Genomic DNA, 21138 nt, shown 5'->3' with positions numbered 1-21138 from the left:
GCCTGGTTTTGTATAATACAGATTAATTTTCAGATTAACCCAGCAGAAGGATTTAGAATGGGTTTGTCATCAATTTAGGCATGAATTTGTGGGAAGAAGATTATAAATTAATTAGTTTCAATACATGCATGGAAGTATCTTTAATTATAAAATAAAAAATTTATAAGGTAGCCTTTATTCTTGAATGATTTCTTACACTTTCTTTGCATGAGCATGAATTGTACTCATTTATATTTGAATATAATCATTTACTTGTGTTACCTGAGTCGGAATAATTTTTTTTTAAAAATATCCATGCATTAATGCCGTGTTTTTTAGCAGGAAATGAAAAATATTGATTTAATATGATCTAGTTAACTTGATAAATCTAAATATAAATTGGATAACTGTGAAAAAAAACATAGTTTGATAAAAAAAAATTAAAATAATATTTTTTAAAAAAATATTAAAATGGTAACATATTGAATCGACGAGAGTCAATCCATACTAATATATAAAATCTATAATTTGGATCATGAGATTGTGATAATTTTATAAAAAATAAATAAAATATATATATATATATATATACTTGATTCTCCATCAATTCAAAATAAAATAATTAATGATATCTAATTTACAAAATATTTTTGACAAATTTATCGATGTGTGAAAATTTTATGTAATAATTGAACCGCCATATTCTGTAATAATTTATGAGTTTTGGTAGATGCTGAATGATATGAAGTCGGGGAATAAATGCCATACTGTACATAAATGCTACCCTTGTTCATGAATTGATACCATATAAATAATATTAATTATTGTGCTTCTCCTGTTGCATATGCAAAAACAGTCTATAGAATGCGACTTGGGCAGGAAAAAGCCTCCAGACCACGGTGATGAACTTGACCATTACACCCTCGCAACAGGTGAACAGCAATTATTTTTTATAAAATATGATATAATAATAGTTGTTTTTTAAATAAATTTTTGTTTTAAAAAATATTGAAATAATATTTTTTTATTTACATTAATGAAAATATAAAAAAGTTAATTTAAAGTAAAGAAAATATAATTTTTTTAATTTTTTTCAAAAATATTTTTAAAATACAAAAACAAAAGGTTTTTGAGTTTGTGTTTGGTACTGTAGTATAAAATATGTTTTTAAAAGTATAATGTCTAATCATACTGTTTTACAATAAAAATAAAAGGGTGTTTGGAAGTGTGATTACTGTTGCTTTTCAAATAATTTTTCGTGTCGAAATATATCAAAATGATGTTTTTTTATTTTTAAAAAATTATTTTTGAAATCAGCACGTCAAAACGATCCAAAACATACCAAAAAAATTAATTTTTTTAAAAACACGGTTTGCACCGCGTTCCCAAACAGACACGTGACAAAAGAGGATAAATCCATTGACTTTGCTTTCGATTTTATCTTGACATTTATTCACCTCAAATTCAATTATATTTCATGAGAAACTCAACAGATTACTTGTTTTTTTTATCAATAATTAAATTTACGTTTGATTAGTGTTGTAAGAGAGTATGAATAAATATAAAAAGAATAGAAATGTATTTGAATAAAAAATAATAAAAATTATTTTTAAAATAATTCTTTATACTTTCGAAATTCAAAACATGTCCCCACTGTATTTATAACGGCGGCCAATCGATTATTAAATGATGGATGAGGATGGAATTAAACATGGCCCAGCCCTACTATTCTTTGGGTTCAAATACAGGCTAAGTTAGGGATATAGACAGATATGACATCAAGCCTAACATGGCCCATATGGCTGCCATTATATCAATTAGGATTCATGCACATGTTCCTCGTATGATTGTGTTAAGACTTGAACAGAATCGAGCACAATGAAGAACAAGGAAACAATCTCTTACTTCGTTTCCCTTCTCTGATAATAATAACGGGGAAAGTAATTGAGTAACTTTGGAAATGAAAGATATGTGACGATCGATCCGGCCCAACATAATAACTCCAATGGGAAAACAATGGAAGCTAGCTTTCCTAGCTAGGTTCTAAGAACATTGGCACTGAGAAAAAGGAAGATTGCAGAAATTAAGATAACATGAGAATCTTACAAATTTCTGATCAAAGACAAAGACCTTAATTCCCATATTCAATAATCCTGCTAAACCACCTCCTTCCTGTTTTTTTTTTTTGTTCATAGACCTCTCCTTCCTACACAACTAGCTAGCTACCAGCCAAGGCTTTTCACATTTATAGCAGTCATGGACCCCTTATCACCTGAAGCGATTAATGATGTTCAAGGAAAAAATCATGGGTTCTCGTTCTCGTCAAGTGGAACTTGTTGGCTGTGGCTGCTTCTTCAAATTCTTGTTATTATGCATCCAAACCTTGAAAACCTGTCTCCTCACACCAACTTCAGCACAAAACTTCTGCACTTCCTCATCATCTTGTTTATTAATCCTCCACCCAACTTTATCTGCAAACTCCATCATCTTATCTTTCTGTTCCGGTGTGAATTTTGTTCTAAATCTCTTCTTTGACATAACATAAGGTGGAGGAGGAGGCACTCCATCTGCATTAGACTGGAAAGGATTGAGATCCTCACTTGAAGATTCAGTTCCTCCACTAACACCACCAAAAGCCACACTCATGGGTTGAACCATATTTGCAGTGTTAGGACTGGTGTGCAACCCCATAGAATATCTTTGGTGGTGGTGGTGGTGGTGATGCAGTACAGCTGGAGAAGGCAATGGTGGTGGCAACTGAAGACTATGAACCATGGTAGCACTTCTTCTTGAACCAGGACTGAATTGAGTCTCCCCATCGATTTCTCTGCGGTGAAAGTTGCGGTGGCACTCACAAGCAGCACATTTTAGCGCCTCTAAACTTCCTTCTTCTCCCCCTGGCATGAACTCACCACAGCCATCATAAACACTGCCGCCTACGTTGGCCGCGTGGTTTCTGAGACATTCGCGGTACCTTGTATTAGATGTTTTGGAGTTGGGTCCGCTTGAGATGATTGCAAGTCGATCTGGGTTTGGAGATCTTGAGGGTTGGCGTTGGTGATCTAGGGTTTGAGTGTAAGTAAGGACAGTGGTGCCATTGTGGTTCCCATTTCTTCCTTCTAGCCCTGACGATTGATGACTGTAACTTGAAGGGACTGACGTTCTTATATCATTTTCTAGACCTCTTATCTCCATGATTTTTGCACCACGCCTAGCTTTCTTAAACGCAGCACTATATATAATCTTTTTTGTTTTTTGAAAAGAAAATCTTAAGCTTTCGGATTTTTTTTTGATATGACAATATTATTGGAACTTCGAATCTTGGAGCCCTCCAAGATTTTATGCCTAACAGTAAAGGAGAAGAAGCATTTCAAAAACAAAAATCATAGTATACTAGCAGCTTAAATACGTACGAAACGCCCTAAGCTAAATTCAAGAACTTGCTCCATCCTCAGTTGTTCCAAAAGATAAGATGGAAGAGAGGCAATAAAACGAAGAAAGAAGACCTTAAGAACAAAAAGGAAATTGAACGTTAAATGGGACAAAACTCACAGTTTCAGGAGAGAGAGAGAGAGAGAGCCAACAGCTAGCGCGCAGTACCAGCACCACAGGCTTTATTACCATCATCAAGTCTTTAACATCTCTCTCTCTCTCTCTCTCTAGCTAATGTCTTCAAGTATGCAGAAACCACAAAAGAATTAGCTGGGGAAAGATGTAAAAGAGAGAGGGTTTGTGTGGTGTTTTTAAGCGAGCAAGGACTGTGCTTCTGGGCTTCCAACAGGCCAACTACATATCCAACAAGAGACAGCTTGGTTGCTTGTGATGAAGCCAGAGGGTAGATAAACTTTGTGAGGAGATGGTGATGAGATTAAGAGCCCTCCCTTTCTCTGCACAAAACAACCGACAACGTCATGTTCATCCCTCTCCCACGCCCTGCCACACTGGGTCCCACTTCACCCCTTCATTATTGCCTCCCTTTCCATTTCTTATCTTTAGCCCAGCCTGACCCCCTAAATAACCAAACAGATGCATACGGTGTATTCCTTCCTCGCCCTTTATGCGACCTAGCTAGCTTTATATATATTCGCCACTGTGCTTTTTAGTCGAAAACCACCCTTGACATTGCATCACCCTGTAATTAGTTTCATGATCAAACTCATACTTTTACAGGCTAGCTCTATATTTTGTTACAGTGTTAGGGTTTGTGTTATTATATATATATCCCCGGTTGAAATTGTATTTTATTTTTATTATATTCTTAAAAATATTTAGTTAATGTAAACTACAATTTTATATGGTCTTCTTGGAAATTCTCTTTTGAAATCTTAATGTGTATTTGTTACCGCAATAAATGGTATTTTTTAAAAGTATTTTTTATTTAAAAATATATATAAATATTTTTTTTAAAATCATTATTATAGACATAATATTGATCAACACTTGCAATTTGACAAGCTAGCAAACGTGTATAAATATTTAATTTTATTAAATATATATGATTGGATATAATTTATATTTAAAATATTTTTACAAAAAAATAAACAATTATCTAATTCTAAAATCACAATATCAAAGTCATAGAAAAACATTAAAAAAAATCAAATTTAATATTTTTTAAGCTAAATATATTTTTACAACACAAAAACAAATGCCTATCCCTTAGTTACAAAAACAACCACTATTTATAATTTTTCTTAAACTTTTTTTTCATTCTGCCAACCACAAAAGTTATCATAATATCATACACACGCTTACTTGGATTTGGAGCATCTAATTAAGGAAGCTATTTGAAATAAAATTTCTGTAAATGTTATAGTTTGGACATGGATAATATATTTAAGATTGCCCAAGAATAACTAAAGATTCTGTTATATAACTGCTTAAAGTTTAACGGTAATTTTTATACAAATTAAGAGGGAAAGAGCTGCATTAAATGAGAGAAGGAGGGGGGGGTAAAAGTGAAAAAAACCTGCATGGGAACGGTCCACAGTAATGGTGTTGTCGTGTAATGTAGAGCAGAATGATTCTCTCAATCTCAACTCTCAAGCATGACCAATGGCTAAGGTAGGCATTCTGTTTTTGAATCGCAAGCCTCTCCCTGCAACACCACGCTTGCCCCAAGCAATGTCTTTACCTTTCTGTGATGCAATCGATGGCTTAATTTGTCCCTCTCTTTCAACATCTTTTGCTTTGGTACTTGCCTATTTGCTTGCTACATAGCCCTCTCTACCTGTTCATGTTCATTTTTTGTTGCAATACAGCTTCCACCAATAGAATCCCGAAAGCTAGAGTCAGGAGCCAGGAGCTTTATACATTTTTTTATTATTACGAGTAGCATGATCCGACTCGGAATCTTTTCTTCCCGCCTCTTTCTTTCTTTCTTCAGATGCATAGCACATGTTCGTTCTAGGCCTTAGTCCTGTTAATCTCCACTGCAATTTCGAAGTTTGAATATTACATCCGGTATGAAACTCTTGGGAACATAGGAGAATTTTTAATTTTTTTTTCATCTATTCCATTTAGAGAGCTTTAATCTCAATATCTCTCGACATTTTAGCTTAGGCAGCTTAATTTGGCATGCGCATTGCAGCATTCAAGATTTGGGGTGTGGCAGGCTAAAGCATCACACACTCAGATACTTTTGCCCACCACAGTACTTGTGGCAGTTCATTAATGCTGTGATCATGGTGCTCCTTCCACTAGCAATGTCTCACCGACTACGAGAGTGATTTGTTAATGTGTTTATCGATGAGTAAAAGCTTTCAAACAAAACATGGATCCGAGATTGAACTTGTCCCGTGCCTGATTTAGAAAATGTATACTTCAAGACAAGTGGTTTAAGGTTCGATATACGGTGTGAGAAATTCTTGGTCGAAAGAAGTAAGCATATCAACAAGTAGATAAATATAAAGAAGTCTAAGGTTGGGCTCTTATTTCTTTTCTATAACCCCATCGAGGGCGTGATTCCTTTGCTATAATAAGGCTATCGCTTGCATTCAAATTCATGATTTGCATCTAACCCATGATTTTGGAAGGGAAAAAACATGAAATTTTAGTTTATTTTTTTTCAAAATCATGGTTTGAATGTATTCTCTTACCAAAACCATGTGTTTAAGAGGATTATCAAACACCCAGAAGTGTGATTTTCTACTCAAGATTTGATTTTTTCTCTCACACTTCAACCATAAACGGAAACGTTGGTTTGGAATTGCGGTTGAAGTTGAAATTAGCTTTTACTAAATCTAGTCATTGCCTTTAGGTGTATAGATTAAACTATATATTCTGAATATCAAAATAACTCTGATATCCAAAGATCAAAGCAATTAATTCTACCATCTATTGAGAGATTAGGTATATTTTTATATATATTCACCAATATCTTTCTTGATACATTAAGAAAATATTCCAAGTAAAACGATGCCCTTGTTTCCCTTCCCAAAACAAGTTCTTATATGTCCATCGCTTTTCATCTTGCTTGCATGTATTAAGCATGCCGTCTGTGTTTGCTCGGAGTTAGGATTTAATTAATTCTTTATAAGATTCTTAATTACATTATTTGTAGTTCAATTTTTCGTAAACAGAGTTCATTTCCAGGGATCACTCAGTGGCAACCGTGAATGATACATTCAACAATTCGTGTCATATTCTGCAAGGAAATAAAATCTCTTCGAAATGTTCAGATTTTATCTTGATCTGTGTTACTTTTTCGTTCACTGGTATTATATTCTGCGTTGTGACAACCAGCTGTCGGGTGGGTTCGGGGAGCTAGAGGCGGACTAATGGATCGAGCTGCTCCTCCCGGGGATGCAGAATCCTGGGCATGGAACCGATGGAGGCCTGGAATAGTATGTTAGAGCTAGCTAGGTTCACTAGAAGTCATTAAATGTGCTTGTAGATTGATGGACTAATTTGATGAAGTTTTACCGATTTCAAGTAAAACTATACATGATATAAGTATCACTGATTCGATTTTGGATTACATTTGTTTATAAAATCAAGCTATAGAGAAGAAAATGATCCTTGCACGTAGTTCTTGTAGTTGAATTTGGTCACCAAAGATTATTTGAAAATACTATTTTGTGAAGTGATTGGTTAATTAGGTCATGTCTTGGTTAAGCCATTTATTTCTAGATTCGTTATATAAAAAAAAGCTTTTACTGGAAAATTTAAGAATTAAAATTTGATTCGAGCAAAAAAAAAAAGAGTATTAATTTGTTGAAATTTGGGTTTTTTAATTACCCTATTTATCTAATTAAATCCGATTTAAATCCAAATAAGTCGGCAAAAATAATTGTTTTTTTAAAAAACATTAACCTAGTAAAATTTGATTAATTTGATGGGGTCAACAACAAGAAATTAAAAAAAAAACATTTTTGATGATTTTTCAGTTGATTCAATAAATCATGAGCCACCTTTTTTCGGATCACAACCACGTTTGACAACTATGCGATCTACTCTTGATAATAGCTACTGTCGTCGCTTATGGGCCTGGGTGAATGGACACGCTCGAAGCAAGCAGGAAAGAAAAGGGCCTTACCAGACCTGGAGCCGCGATCATTTTTACTCTAAACCAAACCTAAAAGCCCAAACCAAAATTCTCATACTTTTTTCCTGGGAAAATCTTTTTAAATTCTCAGTTTATGTGATATAATGTAGCTCCACCATTGCAGACGCTTTTTTTAATAAAGCATTGATGAATCCACAACAAGTCATGGTGACTTGAAAAACAAATTGCTTCGGAATCTGGTTAAACGAAAGATTTAGCGTTAACTCGCTAGCTTATTCAAAGATAAGCAACCACAATAAATTTTTCTCACAGAAGAGAAAGCATTGGGGGACGCCTTGGAGTGCTTGAAAATGCTAGGGAGATTTCTTGATCTCTATCTTCAGCAACAGTACTTGTTCTGTTTCCCCCTTGACATCTGATCTCTTTATTTGCTTTACCTATTGCCTCGTACGATGGCAAGAATCTTTCATTGTTATCCTCGAACTGCATCTCCATTACCACGCTCATTTTGCCTCTAATCAGCATATCTTTGGCAGCCCATCTTTGAATCTTCCCTGAAGTTGTTTTCGGAACACATCCACTCTTAACTAGAACCATCAAGCCAATTTCAACTTTCTCTTCCTTCAGAACAGCTTGCTTTGCCCACTCACAGATTCGTTTCAATACCTTAACATCCTTTTCGTGTCTTTGAATCTCTGCAACAAGAACTATAGTGCTTGACATCTCAAATGCAGCGAGGCAACCTCCTCTGAGAAACTTTTGACAACTATTCTGAGCAGCTGTCTCTATAAAATGAGGGTGTATTTCTTGATTGTTTGGGAGTTTGATAACATCTGAACACCGACCGGTCACATAGAGAAACCTTTCTTCTCCTTGATGATTCCTCTATCGCCTGTGCGGACAAAGCACCGGCTCACCTTGTTCCTTGGTCTTGCTTGAAATATCTCTCGAGTTAAAGATGGGTGGCCAAGGTAACCTGAGCAGTTGCTTGGAGATGAGACCCAAATCTCACCTTCCGTTCCATCCACAACAAGCTCACAAGTTTCTTCGTCTACAACTATAATGTCCATGTCCTCTTCTTCTTCACGTTGAGAAGCAAGCCTTGCACATGGCAAGAGCTTGTTGTGTGACGGGATGTGTCGAAAGCTAGCAGCATTGCTGCAGTTGCCTCTCCATGCTGTTGAAACAAAGGTGCCGTTTTCTGCCAAGCCATAAGATGGAGAAATGCATGATGGGTTTAGCCCAAAAGGCTTAAACATTTCGACGAACCTGTCAACCGATGCTTTGTAAATAGGCTCATTGATGATGATTAAGTTTTTCAAACTCCATAAACTTATAGGCTGAGTTCCTTTATCAACCCCACCACGCTTTATAACAAGTGGTATTGAGAATGATGGAACTGGAGTGCAAGTAGCTTGGAACTTTGAAATCAGCTCAAGCCATAGCCCAGGCCGGTTCACAAAGGCGCCAGGTGATGTTAGCACACTTGTTGCACCAGATATGATAGTCAATAACAAAAACTGCAGGCCACAGTCATGGTACTGAGGCAACCAAGAGACAATAACACTGTTTGGATAGAGATCGTAGGCTTTCCTGGCTACTCTCACATTGTGAGCAGCTGCTCCTGCTGTTACCAGCACAGGTTTTGGAATCCCTGTAGCACCTGAAGTGTATTGGATTAAGTACATTTCATTTGGTCTACAGCCATTATAAGGCAATGAGCCCATATTTGAACTCACTTTCTTGTCTTTGATATCAGAAGTAGAGATCCAGGTGAGCTTTTGCAACATCTCGGCAAGCTTATGATTGTCAGAGGACAAGGAGATGTAGTGTTGAACTCTGGCAATGTAATCATGGTGCGCTATGGCAGCTTTGGGCTTTGTCTGGGACAGAACTCTAACAAGATGGTGATAGTTTTCTTTAGTGAAAGAAGAGTCTGGTGGGAACACAGGGATGCACAAAAGGCCAGCTCTTTGGCACCCAAAGATGATCTCAACAAGCTCTAACCCAGGTGAGCATAAAATCACGACAGTGTCACCTCTTTGTAATTGAGTCAGTAACTGGGTAGAAATTGAGTGAACTGATTCATTGAGCTGAGCATAAGTGATGGTTGAATTCTTGGTTGCACCATTTGAGCCGTCTTCAGCCCAAATGAAGGCTGGCTTGGACCGAAAGGATGGTAGGTTAGCCCATACTGGGAGGTAGAGATCGACCACAGGTTGATCAGGGAAAGAAGGGTCATAATTCTCGTAGTTCATGTTGTTTTTTCAAGTGTGTATGTTGTGATGAGCAACAACTTTCTTGGGCTATTTTATAATAAGAATAAGTGAATTTAATAAGAGGATAAAGATGGGCAATCTTTTTGCCATTGAAGAAAACTAGAACAAGATGCAAAATGTAGCAGATATTCGTCGAGAATATCCCTACTTGCTGTGCTATCATGCATTGTAAGTCCCTTTTTCCATGTCTATATATTGTTTACTATCCTCCATGCAGAGATGCGGTGGCAAATCCCAGCATCTGTTAGCCGTCTTTGGTCCTGTCCTCATGTTTAATTGTTTATGCCATGCTGCCAGAAAACAACTTCGAAGATACAAAAGCAAACTTCCGAAGAAGGATCGACAAACAAATGAATCAAAGGCCCAACAACCGTCAATCCGAGTTTTACAGCCATGTCAGGGTAGAGACAAATTCTTCTCGCAATGGGAAGTTTAAGACTTTAAATGTGTGAAAAGAATTGTATGAGATACTAATAAGTTAGGCGAATATTCCTTCACTAAGAATAAAGAAAATAAAAAATTAGTTGGCGAATTGTAATAATAATCTACTTATGTTAATTAGTACGGCATGGAATTATTTAAAAAAAAAACAATATATTCGTTTGGATAACGTTATCAGGTTTTGTTGTCGATTATTACAAGAAATTCTCGTGGAAAGAGTCTGATTTGATTCATGCCTACATAAGTAAATGACAATATATTTGTTTTTGATGCACAGTTTACTAACGGTCTTTCTTCTCTCAGGCAAGCTAAAATCCTTTCGTTGCCTGGTTGGCTGCAGATGTTATCTTCCAATGTAACAATTAACGGCCTTTGTTCCTGGTCTGGCAGTTTATGTTTCTCCGACATCTTTGACACTCGCTTGAAAAAATAATTTTAAATAAATAAAAATATATTTTTTATTTTTTATGTGATAGATACAAATAATTTTCTACTTTTATTATACTTTCCAGGAAATCATTTTGCATGATCCTGATAAACAATGAAAAATAATCTTCTTTTTAACAAACAATGCCTTAATAAAAAAAATTCTTGTCTCCATCAGAGACGGTATAGATCCAGATGGTAGGAGAAGGAAATTTTGGGCAACGGGGTGACTTGTCTATGACAGATTAGAGCCTCGCTGACATTATCAACCTTCAGCAAAACCTGCGCAGGAGAGAAGGATTGTGTTCTAGGAGTCTTTGAAAACGCTCTGATAGCTCCTGTGGGCAATTTAGCTGATGCACCTCTGCAATCTGATTCATTTAATACCCTGGACATATAAAACTTTGTCCAGGATTTCTATGTACATTGTCAGATTGTGGTGGTCTATTAATAAGAGCAATTGCCTCTACAGATGAAGGTTCTGATTGTATTTCCAGGATACAAATAGCCAGCCACAGTCAAAAAGGCAAAAACACTGAAAGCTCTTCTAACCCTACGATGTCCTATAAGAAAGTTCTGATGTCAATCCAATCTTTTACAAAGACAACAGAGCTTGACCGCACGCATCTAGTGTTATTTATTTTTCAAAGCAAGAGGCAAGTACAAATATCTCTTGATGTCTTGGATGTCCAGGCTTTTCATTAGTGATGTCTACGTTTATTGCACAGCTCTGGAAGCACCTCAAATGATTGCTGGATAGAAGAATAACTCCTCATCCTAGGTCCCAATCATTGTCCCCAAGCACAGGCCCTGAATCATGATGGCAAAAGAAAGGAACAGATGCCAAAAAGCCATATGAAACACGAATACAGCAATTTAAATTCTACAAAATAACGTAGTATTCTGTTCTGCTCAGCAAATTAAATTATTCAGACCCTGCCAACCACGGTTTGTATCCCAGCTAGCCTGGGTCCTTGTGAAATCGAGTGCCCGCCACATTAGGTGATTCAAGAGTAGTCCATCGACCATCTCATCACAGTTGGGTAGGGAGTCTAGCAGGCAGTAAGATCAGTTTTCCAATTCCATTAAATCAATCAACCAGAAACATCTCTTCTGTAGTTTGGAAAACATGAAATTTAAACTTTCAACAAGAGGAAACTATAAAGCATGGAAAGCATCACCTAATTTAATTATAGCATTAGCAATAAAACTGAAAAGGGACACCTAAAAACCCGAGTAAAAATAAACTCAAGCCTAGATAAATTAAAGAGGTTAATCTTTTAAGGTAGTTAAGAAAATAACACAAAGGAATGCAAGCGAGAACAATAGTGTATTGCCCTGGCAAGATCCCAAAACAAGGAATGTTTGAACATGTTGTATTCCACACTATTGACTAGACTGCAAATAACTATATGCCATTACTAGGTGCGTGAACTTTTCTGCTATGCCTCAAATAGATCCACTTATAAAGAAAAGGAAGTCTCAACTCTCAATCTCAGGTTCCAAACTTACAAATGCCACAAGGTCTAACAACAGCTCTGAAAATAAAATCAAACCTGTCATGAACAAACTGGGAAGCATATAATGATAGACACACTTTGGCATTGGTTTGAGCAAACAATGATATTCCCAAGCTTTATCAATAGTACAACATTCATGTCAACAATGATATTCACAAGCTTTATCAATAGTATAGCATTCATGGCACTGATCATTGAATATAACATCTAGAATGTGAAAGAACTAAAGCCTCAGGTTTTACAGTAACCACAAAAGTAGTCATTTTCCAAGGCATAGAAAATCAATGGTGGAAAATACAAGCAGAATCCCAAAATATAACCATAACAGTACAGTCATTTTCGAGCATATCATCGAGAGCAGGGCAGAACTTGAGTTTTTTAAATGGGGATTGCCATCATTAGAGATATAGCAAACAAAGCAAAGTAAAACATGAAAACTATGGTGAAGAGGAAGTGTTACGTTTTAGTTTCCACTACAGCAAACTTTCCATTTTGAAAGAAACCAAACGAATTTTTATGTTAAACCTATATCACTTGAAATGTTTTGTCCGTAATATTAGACAGGTACATCACTGAATATTATATTTCTTTCAACTTCAACTAGAGAGCTACAATACGAACTTAACAAGAGAACACTGTAGATCTCGGCAATCTCATAATACTTAAAGCCAAAAAATAATAGGCATGATACTGATTGTCCATGCCTGACAGATACAGTTATTAATTACAGTAGACAGGTTTGGCAGGTTAGAGTTGCATTCTCTTATCAATGTTTAATCTGTGATTGACGTGCTATGTCCAACGCAGAAGATAAAATATTTTGCTGGGTGTTTAACAAACTATTGTAAGCCCCCTGCATACTCTATTTATTATTTCCACTAATTGCCCCTCTTTCTTTTCCACCTAGTCTCCCACTAATTCAACTCCATCTTCAGTTTCTAAACTGTTCTATGTTTCAGTCCTTGCTACATATTTTACGTAATTTTGCACAGCCATTTTCTGGAGGCATAAAGTTTACCCGCAATGATTTAGGCCTAAATGCTAAAACTAAGGATATGTTAATGTGCAGTGTATCTATAAGACTAATTGTTTATTTCTCTAGTTTAGATAATCTTATAATCCCACATTCAATACTAACAAAACCCCTCCCCCATGTTCACGGTGCAGTCAGGATCCCTATTTTAACAACTTTGGTCTATCCATCCCTTTCTCCATAAAATTTAAGTCCAACAAAACTTGTGATGCAAAGCTTTTGGAAAATACCAGGGAACAAATGTTTCAAGTTCAGAATCACAGCCCTAAGACACACCCCCTACATCCCCGTGCCTCGGATCAGAAACTTTCAAGAACCACCCCATACTTGACCACCCCCCCCCCCCCCTTTCAGCGATTAAAAATTAAAAACTCAAACTACCCCTTTCAGTTTTGTGGATGTAAAATCTAGCAAGGAACTATATCCCCGAACAACTAACCGCATTGCAAGTTTTGAAGTACAAACACATAGAACTGAAGCACTTCAACTGGGTAAAATAAACAACACATCGAGAAAGAAGAGAAGAGAAGCACGGGAACAACTAATAGCAACGCAGAACATGAAAGTTAGATGAATCAAATTTGCCATGCAACAAAACTGAACGTGGACATACCCAAGATTGAGAATGCTGTTTATTGGGTCAATAAGCTGAGGCTGCTGCTGGTCTTCCTGCTGTTGCTGTGTCAAATTACCACTAGTAGACACTGCTATCACACTGGAAGGTGACCCTTTTGACTCTTGTAATCTCCAAAGATACCATGACGCAACCGACCTATACGGCCTCCATTTTTCACACAACTGATCCATCTGTGATGGGCGTGGCAACTCCGGCAAATTATAAAGCAACTGCACCCCTTTCCTCACTTGAAGATCATTAATTGGCAGCACATCCGGTCTATGCAGCGAGAAAATCATGAACATATGCACTGACCATGAACCAATCCCATTTACCATAGTAAGCATTGTAAAAAGCGATCTATCATCCATATTTACAATCGCAGAATCCGATAAAATACCATTTCGATACTTTCTAGCTAGATCATGAAGGTAACTCGCTTTACGCCCAGAAACCCCAAATTGCCTCAACTGTTGTGGAGTCAAAGCAAGAACTGTTTCGGGTAAAACTCCAGCCTCTCCACCACAAAGCGAAATAAAGCGCGTGTAAATTGAAGACCCTGCTTTAAAAGCAAGTTGCTGGTAAAGAATGCTGCGAGCGAGAGCAAGGAAAGGAGTGGGGAACGTATCAAAGCTAGGAGGCTGGTAGATGTCAATTAAGGAAGCAAGGAGTGGATCGGCGTTACGGAGATAGTGAATTGCGTATTCAAGCTCACCTTCACATGTTAGAGATCTTGCCACGATCCGCGGAGTGGCGATTACTAGCTGTTGGGACGTTTTTGTTCTTGGGGTTTTGATGGCAGGGCTTTTGGGTGTTTCAGTTGTGGTAGTGGTGGAGGTTGGGGAAGAATTAGGGTCGTTAGCGGTGGTGGCAGCAGCATTGGGTGAGACTTTACGGATTTTACGAGGACGGGAAGGGATTTTGGCGGGAGGAGATGTGATTGGTGGTGGAACAGTGGTTAATTCCGAGGTGGTGGTGGTGGGGGTATTGAATGGCTGAGACAGTGATTGAGTTTGGACCTGGGCTTCGATTTGGGGGAGAGCCTGGGATTCTGATTGGACTGGTTGTGATTGAGGTTGGATTTTGGTTTGTTCGCCCATCAGTGATCAGTCAAATTGGGGGCTAGGGCTGACTGTCTCACTGTCAGTGGTGGGCGGCGGTAGTTGTGGTGGTGGTGGTGGTTTTAGAGCCAGGTGTTTGTTATTTTTATTTTGTGGAAGGTGAAAGAGTTTGAAGTGGAGTAGCGGAAATTTTAGGATTGACTCCTTCACTCACGTCTTCGCTGCACTCCGTTTTGGTGTCATCTGAGAAGGAAAGTGGATGTCTCTGAGTTACAGTGATCCTCACGCTCTTTCCACGACTCGTGAAGTTTCGTATGTTAGGCCCAGTGGACTTGGATAAGTTTGTTTAATTTCTGGCACCTTAAAGCCCATATTGCAGCCCATGAAAGTTCTAAGACAACCCTAACTTGATTCTACGTTTGTGTGTCCACCTTTGGTTCTTTATCCTTTTTTATCAATAAAAAGGTAAAAAAATAAAATCCATTTAGGATTTTAAAAAAAACTAAATTTATTTTTATTAATATTATTATAATATACCTTTAACAATCAATAATTCATTAATATATTGTCGTAACTTGTAATAATTTGTGAGAGAATAAACTAATTAGAGAAAAACTTTAGACTCATTGAATATAGTATTTATATATATACAAGAATTGAAAACTAATCTAAAATATTTATTATTGTTAACATCATTATTAATTAAAAAATAACTTAAAATCTCTAACGTTATCTTTTTTGTACATGTTACCACTACATACACAATACTGCTAGGGCATGAGGAAAGGTACTGCGAGTTAAACTATTTTCTTACAAAACGTAATTAAATTTTTTTTATGGATTGAATTATTTTAAAAAATATTTTAGTAAATTACATTTATTTTTTTGATATAATTCCACAGTTATTATATTTTATTGTATATATTTGACGTGATTTTTTTCAGGAAGTTAATTAATTAATTATATTTTTTAGAGAGAAATTAAAATTAATAGAATATAATTGAATACTAGGACCTTCTTGAATAAGTGGGTACGTAATCCATTCATAACAAACTTTTAGACAATGTTTGAGAATGGAGTTGAAATTATATTTTTAAAAAAATTAAATTTTTTTATTTAAAATTAATTTTTTATATATTTTTAAATTATTTTAATATATTGATATCAAAAATGATTTTTAAAAAATAAAATAAAAATTATTATTTTAATATATTTTCAAAAAAAAAAAACATTTTAAATAGTAAATACTGTTGTACTCTAAACACTCCTTAAAAAAATCTGTAAAAAATAAAAATTGTAAGCATGAATTGCTATTTCGAAGAAGCACCGAGACCATGGTTCAAAGAGCTAGTAAAAAATCAGAAATCGCAGCTGCTGAGAAGAGTCGTACTCCTCGTCTCGTGAACTATGAATGCATGTGCAATAAAGCCACCATGGATGAATATGATCGTCCCAGTTTTCTTCAGTGGTAACAGATGATTAATTAAGACCTTCGACAAAAAGTGCATCAACAATGGTGGATCACTGAGTTCAACCAGCCACTATAAAACGACGCATGGATCACTGAGTTCAACCAGCCACTATAAAACGACGCATATGATCATGTACTTACAAGACTGGACAACCCAGGTGCTCGCCTGGCCCAGAAGGGTTGCGATTTATAGGAACGATCATCTCACAAGGTCATGTCTGAGAGCCTACATTGTTTTCAGAGTGACAAACACATGCATCCGCCATCTGTGTGTCCCAGTCAACTCCTTAATTATATATATATATATATATAGCAACAATCATGACTCTTATCTAGTAAGCGACGCCACGTTTTCTTGTCTCCTTGGGCTCCTTTTGGAACTTCGTGAAACTACGTTTCTTTAAATTTTAAAATTTTATTTTATTAAAAATTATTAATTTTTTATATTTTTAGATTTGTTTTGATATATTAGTGTAAAAAATAATTTTTAAAAATAAAAAAATAATTTTAATACATTTTTAAATAAAAAAAACATCTTAAATCACAACTATTATTATAATTTCAAACACACATGTTATAACAGGTATTTGTTATCAAGATGTTGTATCTTTTTTTGATCTCAAACTCACCAATGTAAAATTAAGAACATGCAGAGTAACAATTTAATCCTTTTTATTTATGAATCATGCAAGTTGTTTTTATCAATTTATTGTGAGATTAATTTTCTTATCTTTTCTGTTTGAATGAATTCAAAGTTTTGCTTCTCTCACTGTCTCTTTTATATATATTGTAGAATTACAGATCAATGTTGCGCATATTTAAATTTTTATATGAATAATTTCCTAGATATCATGATAGGATTATGTATCGTTATATACTTTTAATAATTTTTAAAATATTATATTTTTTATCAAATATGAATTTTTTATTAAAAAAATCCATGTTAAACTTGAAGATTTTCATATCTAGCTAGCTACCAACTGAATATTCGGTCATTGAAATTAGCTTTTAATGGGTTATTTAATAAACTAATTGTTTATGAAATTGTAATTAAATATTTGTCAAAATTCAATCCATGTCGAATTGAGTTGGATATATATTAATATTACCATATTTTTGCTTAATTTATGAATTTTTGTTTTTGGTTATGTGAGTGAGAATCAATTAAACATTTTTATCTTTTTTATTTAGCTATGGTCGAGGCGAGAGATTTGTAAAGTAGGAGCTGGGAAAAGTTGCGAGCAAATAACGCCTTTAACTGAGAATAGAATGGGAGTAGAGAAATATATAGCTTGAGGAAGAATGGCGATCAATCTTTTTTATATATATAAATAATTATTTAGCTCTTCATTTTTTCTTAAATATTTTTTGTTTAAAAATATATCAAAATAATATTTTTATTTTTAAAAAGTTATTTTTGACATCATAATATCAAAATATCTGAAAACACAAAAAAAAAAACTTAAAACAAAGAAAACAAATTTTAATTTTTTTCAAAAATATTTTTAAAACGCAAAAATAAACGGGATCTATTCCCCTCAATGTTAATGGCACTCCTTTCCTTTAAATGCATCGTTATCTTATAATTATATTATAAGAAACTCTAAAACAATCAATCTTTTCACTATAGCATCTTTTTAGTTAATTTTTTATAATTTAATCCTCAAATTTTTTTTTTTTAGTTGCATCTTTTTATGCCGAAGTTCATTACTAATTTATCAAGAATTGTCATGGAGAGACAAAATCAAAAGAGAAGGGGTCAAAGTGTAATCCATTCAGAGAAAAAAGTGACATTTTAAAAAAACAAGGAGAAATTCACCATGGTCCACTTGATTTTAACTTATAACTTTACAGTCTCCCAATATTTCAAGTTTTTAATTGCAATACAAAACTTTGCTTTCTAACTTTTCAGTCCTTGGTTTGAAGAGTGTGTTTGATATTGCGGTAGCTATTGTGGTTGTGGTTTGAAAAAAGTTGTTTTATAAAAAGTACTTTTAGTTGAGGTTGGTTTGAAAAAATAGGTGTTTGGTTAAAACTGTAGTTGAAATTGAAGTTGAAGAAAAAATAGTTTAATGTGTTTGGTTAAGAATGTTTTTAAAATTTATAAAAAAATTTTAAAAAATATATTAATACTGATGATTTTTAATTTAAATATTACGGATTTAACTATTGCTATTATATCATGAAATAAATCATACTTTATATAAAATATTTTTTATTATTCCATGAAACCATTTATAATTCCATTACGTATACATCCGACAAAAACTACAGTTTTTATAATATTTTTAGCATGTAATAAAATTAGATAAAATATTATCAAGTATAAAATTCACTATAAACTAGTTTTTTTAAAAAACAAATGTTAAAAAAATAACACACTAAAAAATAATAAAAAAAAGGGTTCACGCAGGCAAGTGAACAGTGCAAGACAATTGCACCGTTCACTATTTTTAAGTGAACAGTGCAATTGTTTTGCACTGTTCACATGAACAGTGTACACTATGCACTGTTCAATGAACAGTGCAATTAACATGAACAGTGAAAAAAAGGTAAGAAATGGCTGCTTTTCCTTTCCTGCGTTTCTAATGCAGAAATTAAGTGGGGCCCAGTGAACAGTAAATCAATTTTTCTGTTAACCAAACAACTGCGAACTGCGTTTTCAATAAAACGCAGCCGCAGCCGCAGAGCCAAGAAGAAAGAAAATTGCATGGATTTCAGTAGTATAGAGAGAATTGATCAACGCCAATTTAGCCCATGAAAATATCGATATTTTTATTAATGAGTTTCATTTAATAAGAGGAGTCTCACCTATGTATTTTTTAGCTTTTTTATTGCTTAAAATGGTAAATATGATTTTGAAGAGGTTTCTGATTTTGAGTTGATTTTGGATTTATAGACCAACTTTTGGATTATTTGAGGTCATATATATGTTTATCAATATGTAGAAGGTATTTTATAGGTGTTTTTGAGTCAAAGTAGATTGAAGATAGGTTTCTGGGATAAAAAAAATCCATCAACCTTGATTTTCTGATAACCACCAAGGCTAAAATATAAAGAGAAAGTAGACGACAAGTCGTCTAATTTTATTTTTAAAAAAATTAGAGCGGACGACATGTCATCTATTCCATTTTCAAATAAAAAAATTAAAGCCTCCGCATGCGGCCCCGTGGTCTTGACTTCCCAGGCTTAACATGCTTAGCCTCTTTCTTTTTGTTTTTTTAATTGATTTTTATATGTAATTTTTTAAATATTTTTCTAATTTATATTTAAATTAATATCCATTCTCTCTATTTTTTAGATTGTTTTTTTAGATTTTAAAAAAACAGTGGTTTTTTTTTAATTATTTTGTATGTATTTAATGTTTTGAATAGATTATTCTAATTCATTTACAATTTTTTTTTAATATTTTACACATATAAACTTTATTTTAAAATTTAAATTATTTTTTTTGGTAAGAAAAAGTTACATTTAAGATAAAAAAAAATGTTTTCATTAAAAAATAATGAGGTTAAATATCATACTTATGTATCTTCTACTTTTATGGGAATGACCATGTTTTTATTTTAAAATTATATTGGTATTAACTACTCTTTCTCATTTTAAGATTTATTTTGTTTAGCATAAACAATGTCTTTATATTTCTCAGTTAAGAAAATCATGATCCAGTAAAACATATTTGTGATATTGTTCTATTTTTCTACTCCGTTAAAAACTAACTTGGGATGCTGCACTTGGTGTCGTGCTAACAACTTTTTATTTATTTATTTATTTATTAATACATATGATTATCATTTTATTTTATTATATGCAAGCATCAACTTTTTAATCCATAGTTAGTTTTTTTTATTTAAAAAATACGTTAACAACACCTACATATCTATCATTTTGTATTAGAAAAATAAATTATCCGAGCCGCGATAAAGCGAGTCGAATAAATAATTTAACATTTTTTTTGCACTTATTGGCAAAAATAATTCTTAATTTATTTAATTAAATATATACATAAACTTTTTGATTTATAAGTATATTTTTTTTAATCTCTGCCTTGGTCTGTTTATAATTTTCAATTATATAGTTTGATAAGTTTGTTTGGAAACGCGGTTCAAACCATGTTCTTCTAAAATTTAATTTTTTTTATTTAAAATTATTTGTTTTTATGTTTTTAGATTGTTTTGATTTGTTGATGTTAAAAATAATTTTTTAAAAAAATAAAAAATATTATTTTAATATAATTTTAAATAAAAAATAATACCGGCCATCACATTTACACATCAATATTCGATATCTAATCATTCTTGTTGATCATTACCGCGACCAGTCAAAACGCCGTATTTTACAAACAATAGCCATGAGATTTCTTCACCCGATGAACCACTTGTATAGAAAGCTAAGATTAACAATTAAAATCATGAAGGCGATCTACACTAGCGGTGCCATCCTACAAAAACAAGCTATACTCCTTCGTCTTCACAGGTAAGTCGGCGAGTGAAGTATTTTTATAGCCTACAACACATGTAAGAGAAAATTAATCAAGTCTCGACGATAGAAAAAAGCTTATACATTTTTCTATTTTCTTATAGTTCTCTAAACTATAAAACTTCATCGCTAAACTGGCTTAGTTATTAAAGGATTCTCAAACACACAAGGAATTTTGTTTTGCAAGTTACGGCACGCCAAGAACAGCTCGATCTATTTTCAGGCGTGAAAAAGCCCAGCAGACTCATAAGAGTGCTCCAAGTAAAAATCAAGTCCGAGTGACTGGAGTCCATGTCTTCTCTCTTTTGTTACTTGGGAGTTGGAGC

At 34.1% G+C, this 21138-nt stretch overlaps 3 protein-coding genes across 5 annotated transcripts; all 3 read right to left on the bottom strand.

The window, feature by feature from the left end:
- Window positions 1-1858: 1858 nt before the first annotated feature.
- LOC7477614 (zinc-finger homeodomain protein 5) lies at window positions 1859-4013 on the bottom strand. Its single transcript, XM_002306835.4, has 2 exons — window positions 3532-4013; window positions 1859-3324 (listed from the first exon to the last, which is right to left on the bottom strand). The coding sequence occupies exon 2, from the start codon at window positions 3172-3174 to the stop codon at window positions 2302-2304; it is 873 nt and encodes a 290-aa protein (XP_002306871.2). The 5' UTR covers window positions 3175-3324; window positions 3532-4013; the 3' UTR covers window positions 1859-2301.
- A 3779-nt stretch (window positions 4014-7792) lies between these two features.
- On the bottom strand, window positions 7793-9744 carry LOC18099673 (uncharacterized). The gene is made up of 2 exons (XM_024601837.2): window positions 8349-9744; window positions 7793-8229 (listed from the first exon to the last, which is right to left on the bottom strand). The coding sequence occupies exons 1-2, from the start codon at window positions 9742-9744 to the stop codon at window positions 7793-7795; spliced, it is 1833 nt and encodes a 610-aa protein (XP_024457605.2).
- Window positions 9745-10980: 1236 nt separating this feature from the next.
- Window positions 10981-15128, bottom strand: LOC7454360 (uncharacterized). 3 transcript variants are annotated; one of them, XR_002982007.2, is made up of 3 exons: window positions 13799-15127; window positions 11568-11745; window positions 10981-11442 (listed from the first exon to the last, which is right to left on the bottom strand). XR_002982007.2 is itself a non-coding variant. In XM_052453068.1 (3 exons), exons 1-2 carry the CDS (start codon window positions 14899-14901, stop codon window positions 12192-12194), a joined length of 1200 nt encoding a protein of 399 aa, XP_052309028.1. In that variant the 5' UTR covers window positions 14902-15128; the 3' UTR covers window positions 10981-11442; window positions 12189-12191. The 3 variants fall into 3 exon arrangements, 2 of the variants coding, with proteins under 2 accessions (XP_052309028.1, XP_024457824.1); XM_052453068.1 differs by lacking the exon at window positions 11568-11745 and adding an exon at window positions 12189-12288 and having other exon boundaries at window positions 13799-15128; XM_024602056.2 differs by lacking the exon at window positions 11568-11745 and having other exon boundaries at window positions 13799-15125.
- Between the last annotated feature and the right edge of the window lie 6010 nt (window positions 15129-21138).

The sequence above is a fragment of the Populus trichocarpa genome, chromosome 5 (assembly GCF_000002775.5).
Source record: "Populus trichocarpa isolate Nisqually-1 chromosome 5, P.trichocarpa_v4.1, whole genome shotgun sequence".
NCBI lineage: Eukaryota > Viridiplantae > Streptophyta > Magnoliopsida > Malpighiales > Salicaceae > Populus > Populus trichocarpa.
The sequence above is the reverse complement of the archived record's forward strand: the minus strand, read 5'-3'. Positions and strand labels throughout refer to the sequence as shown.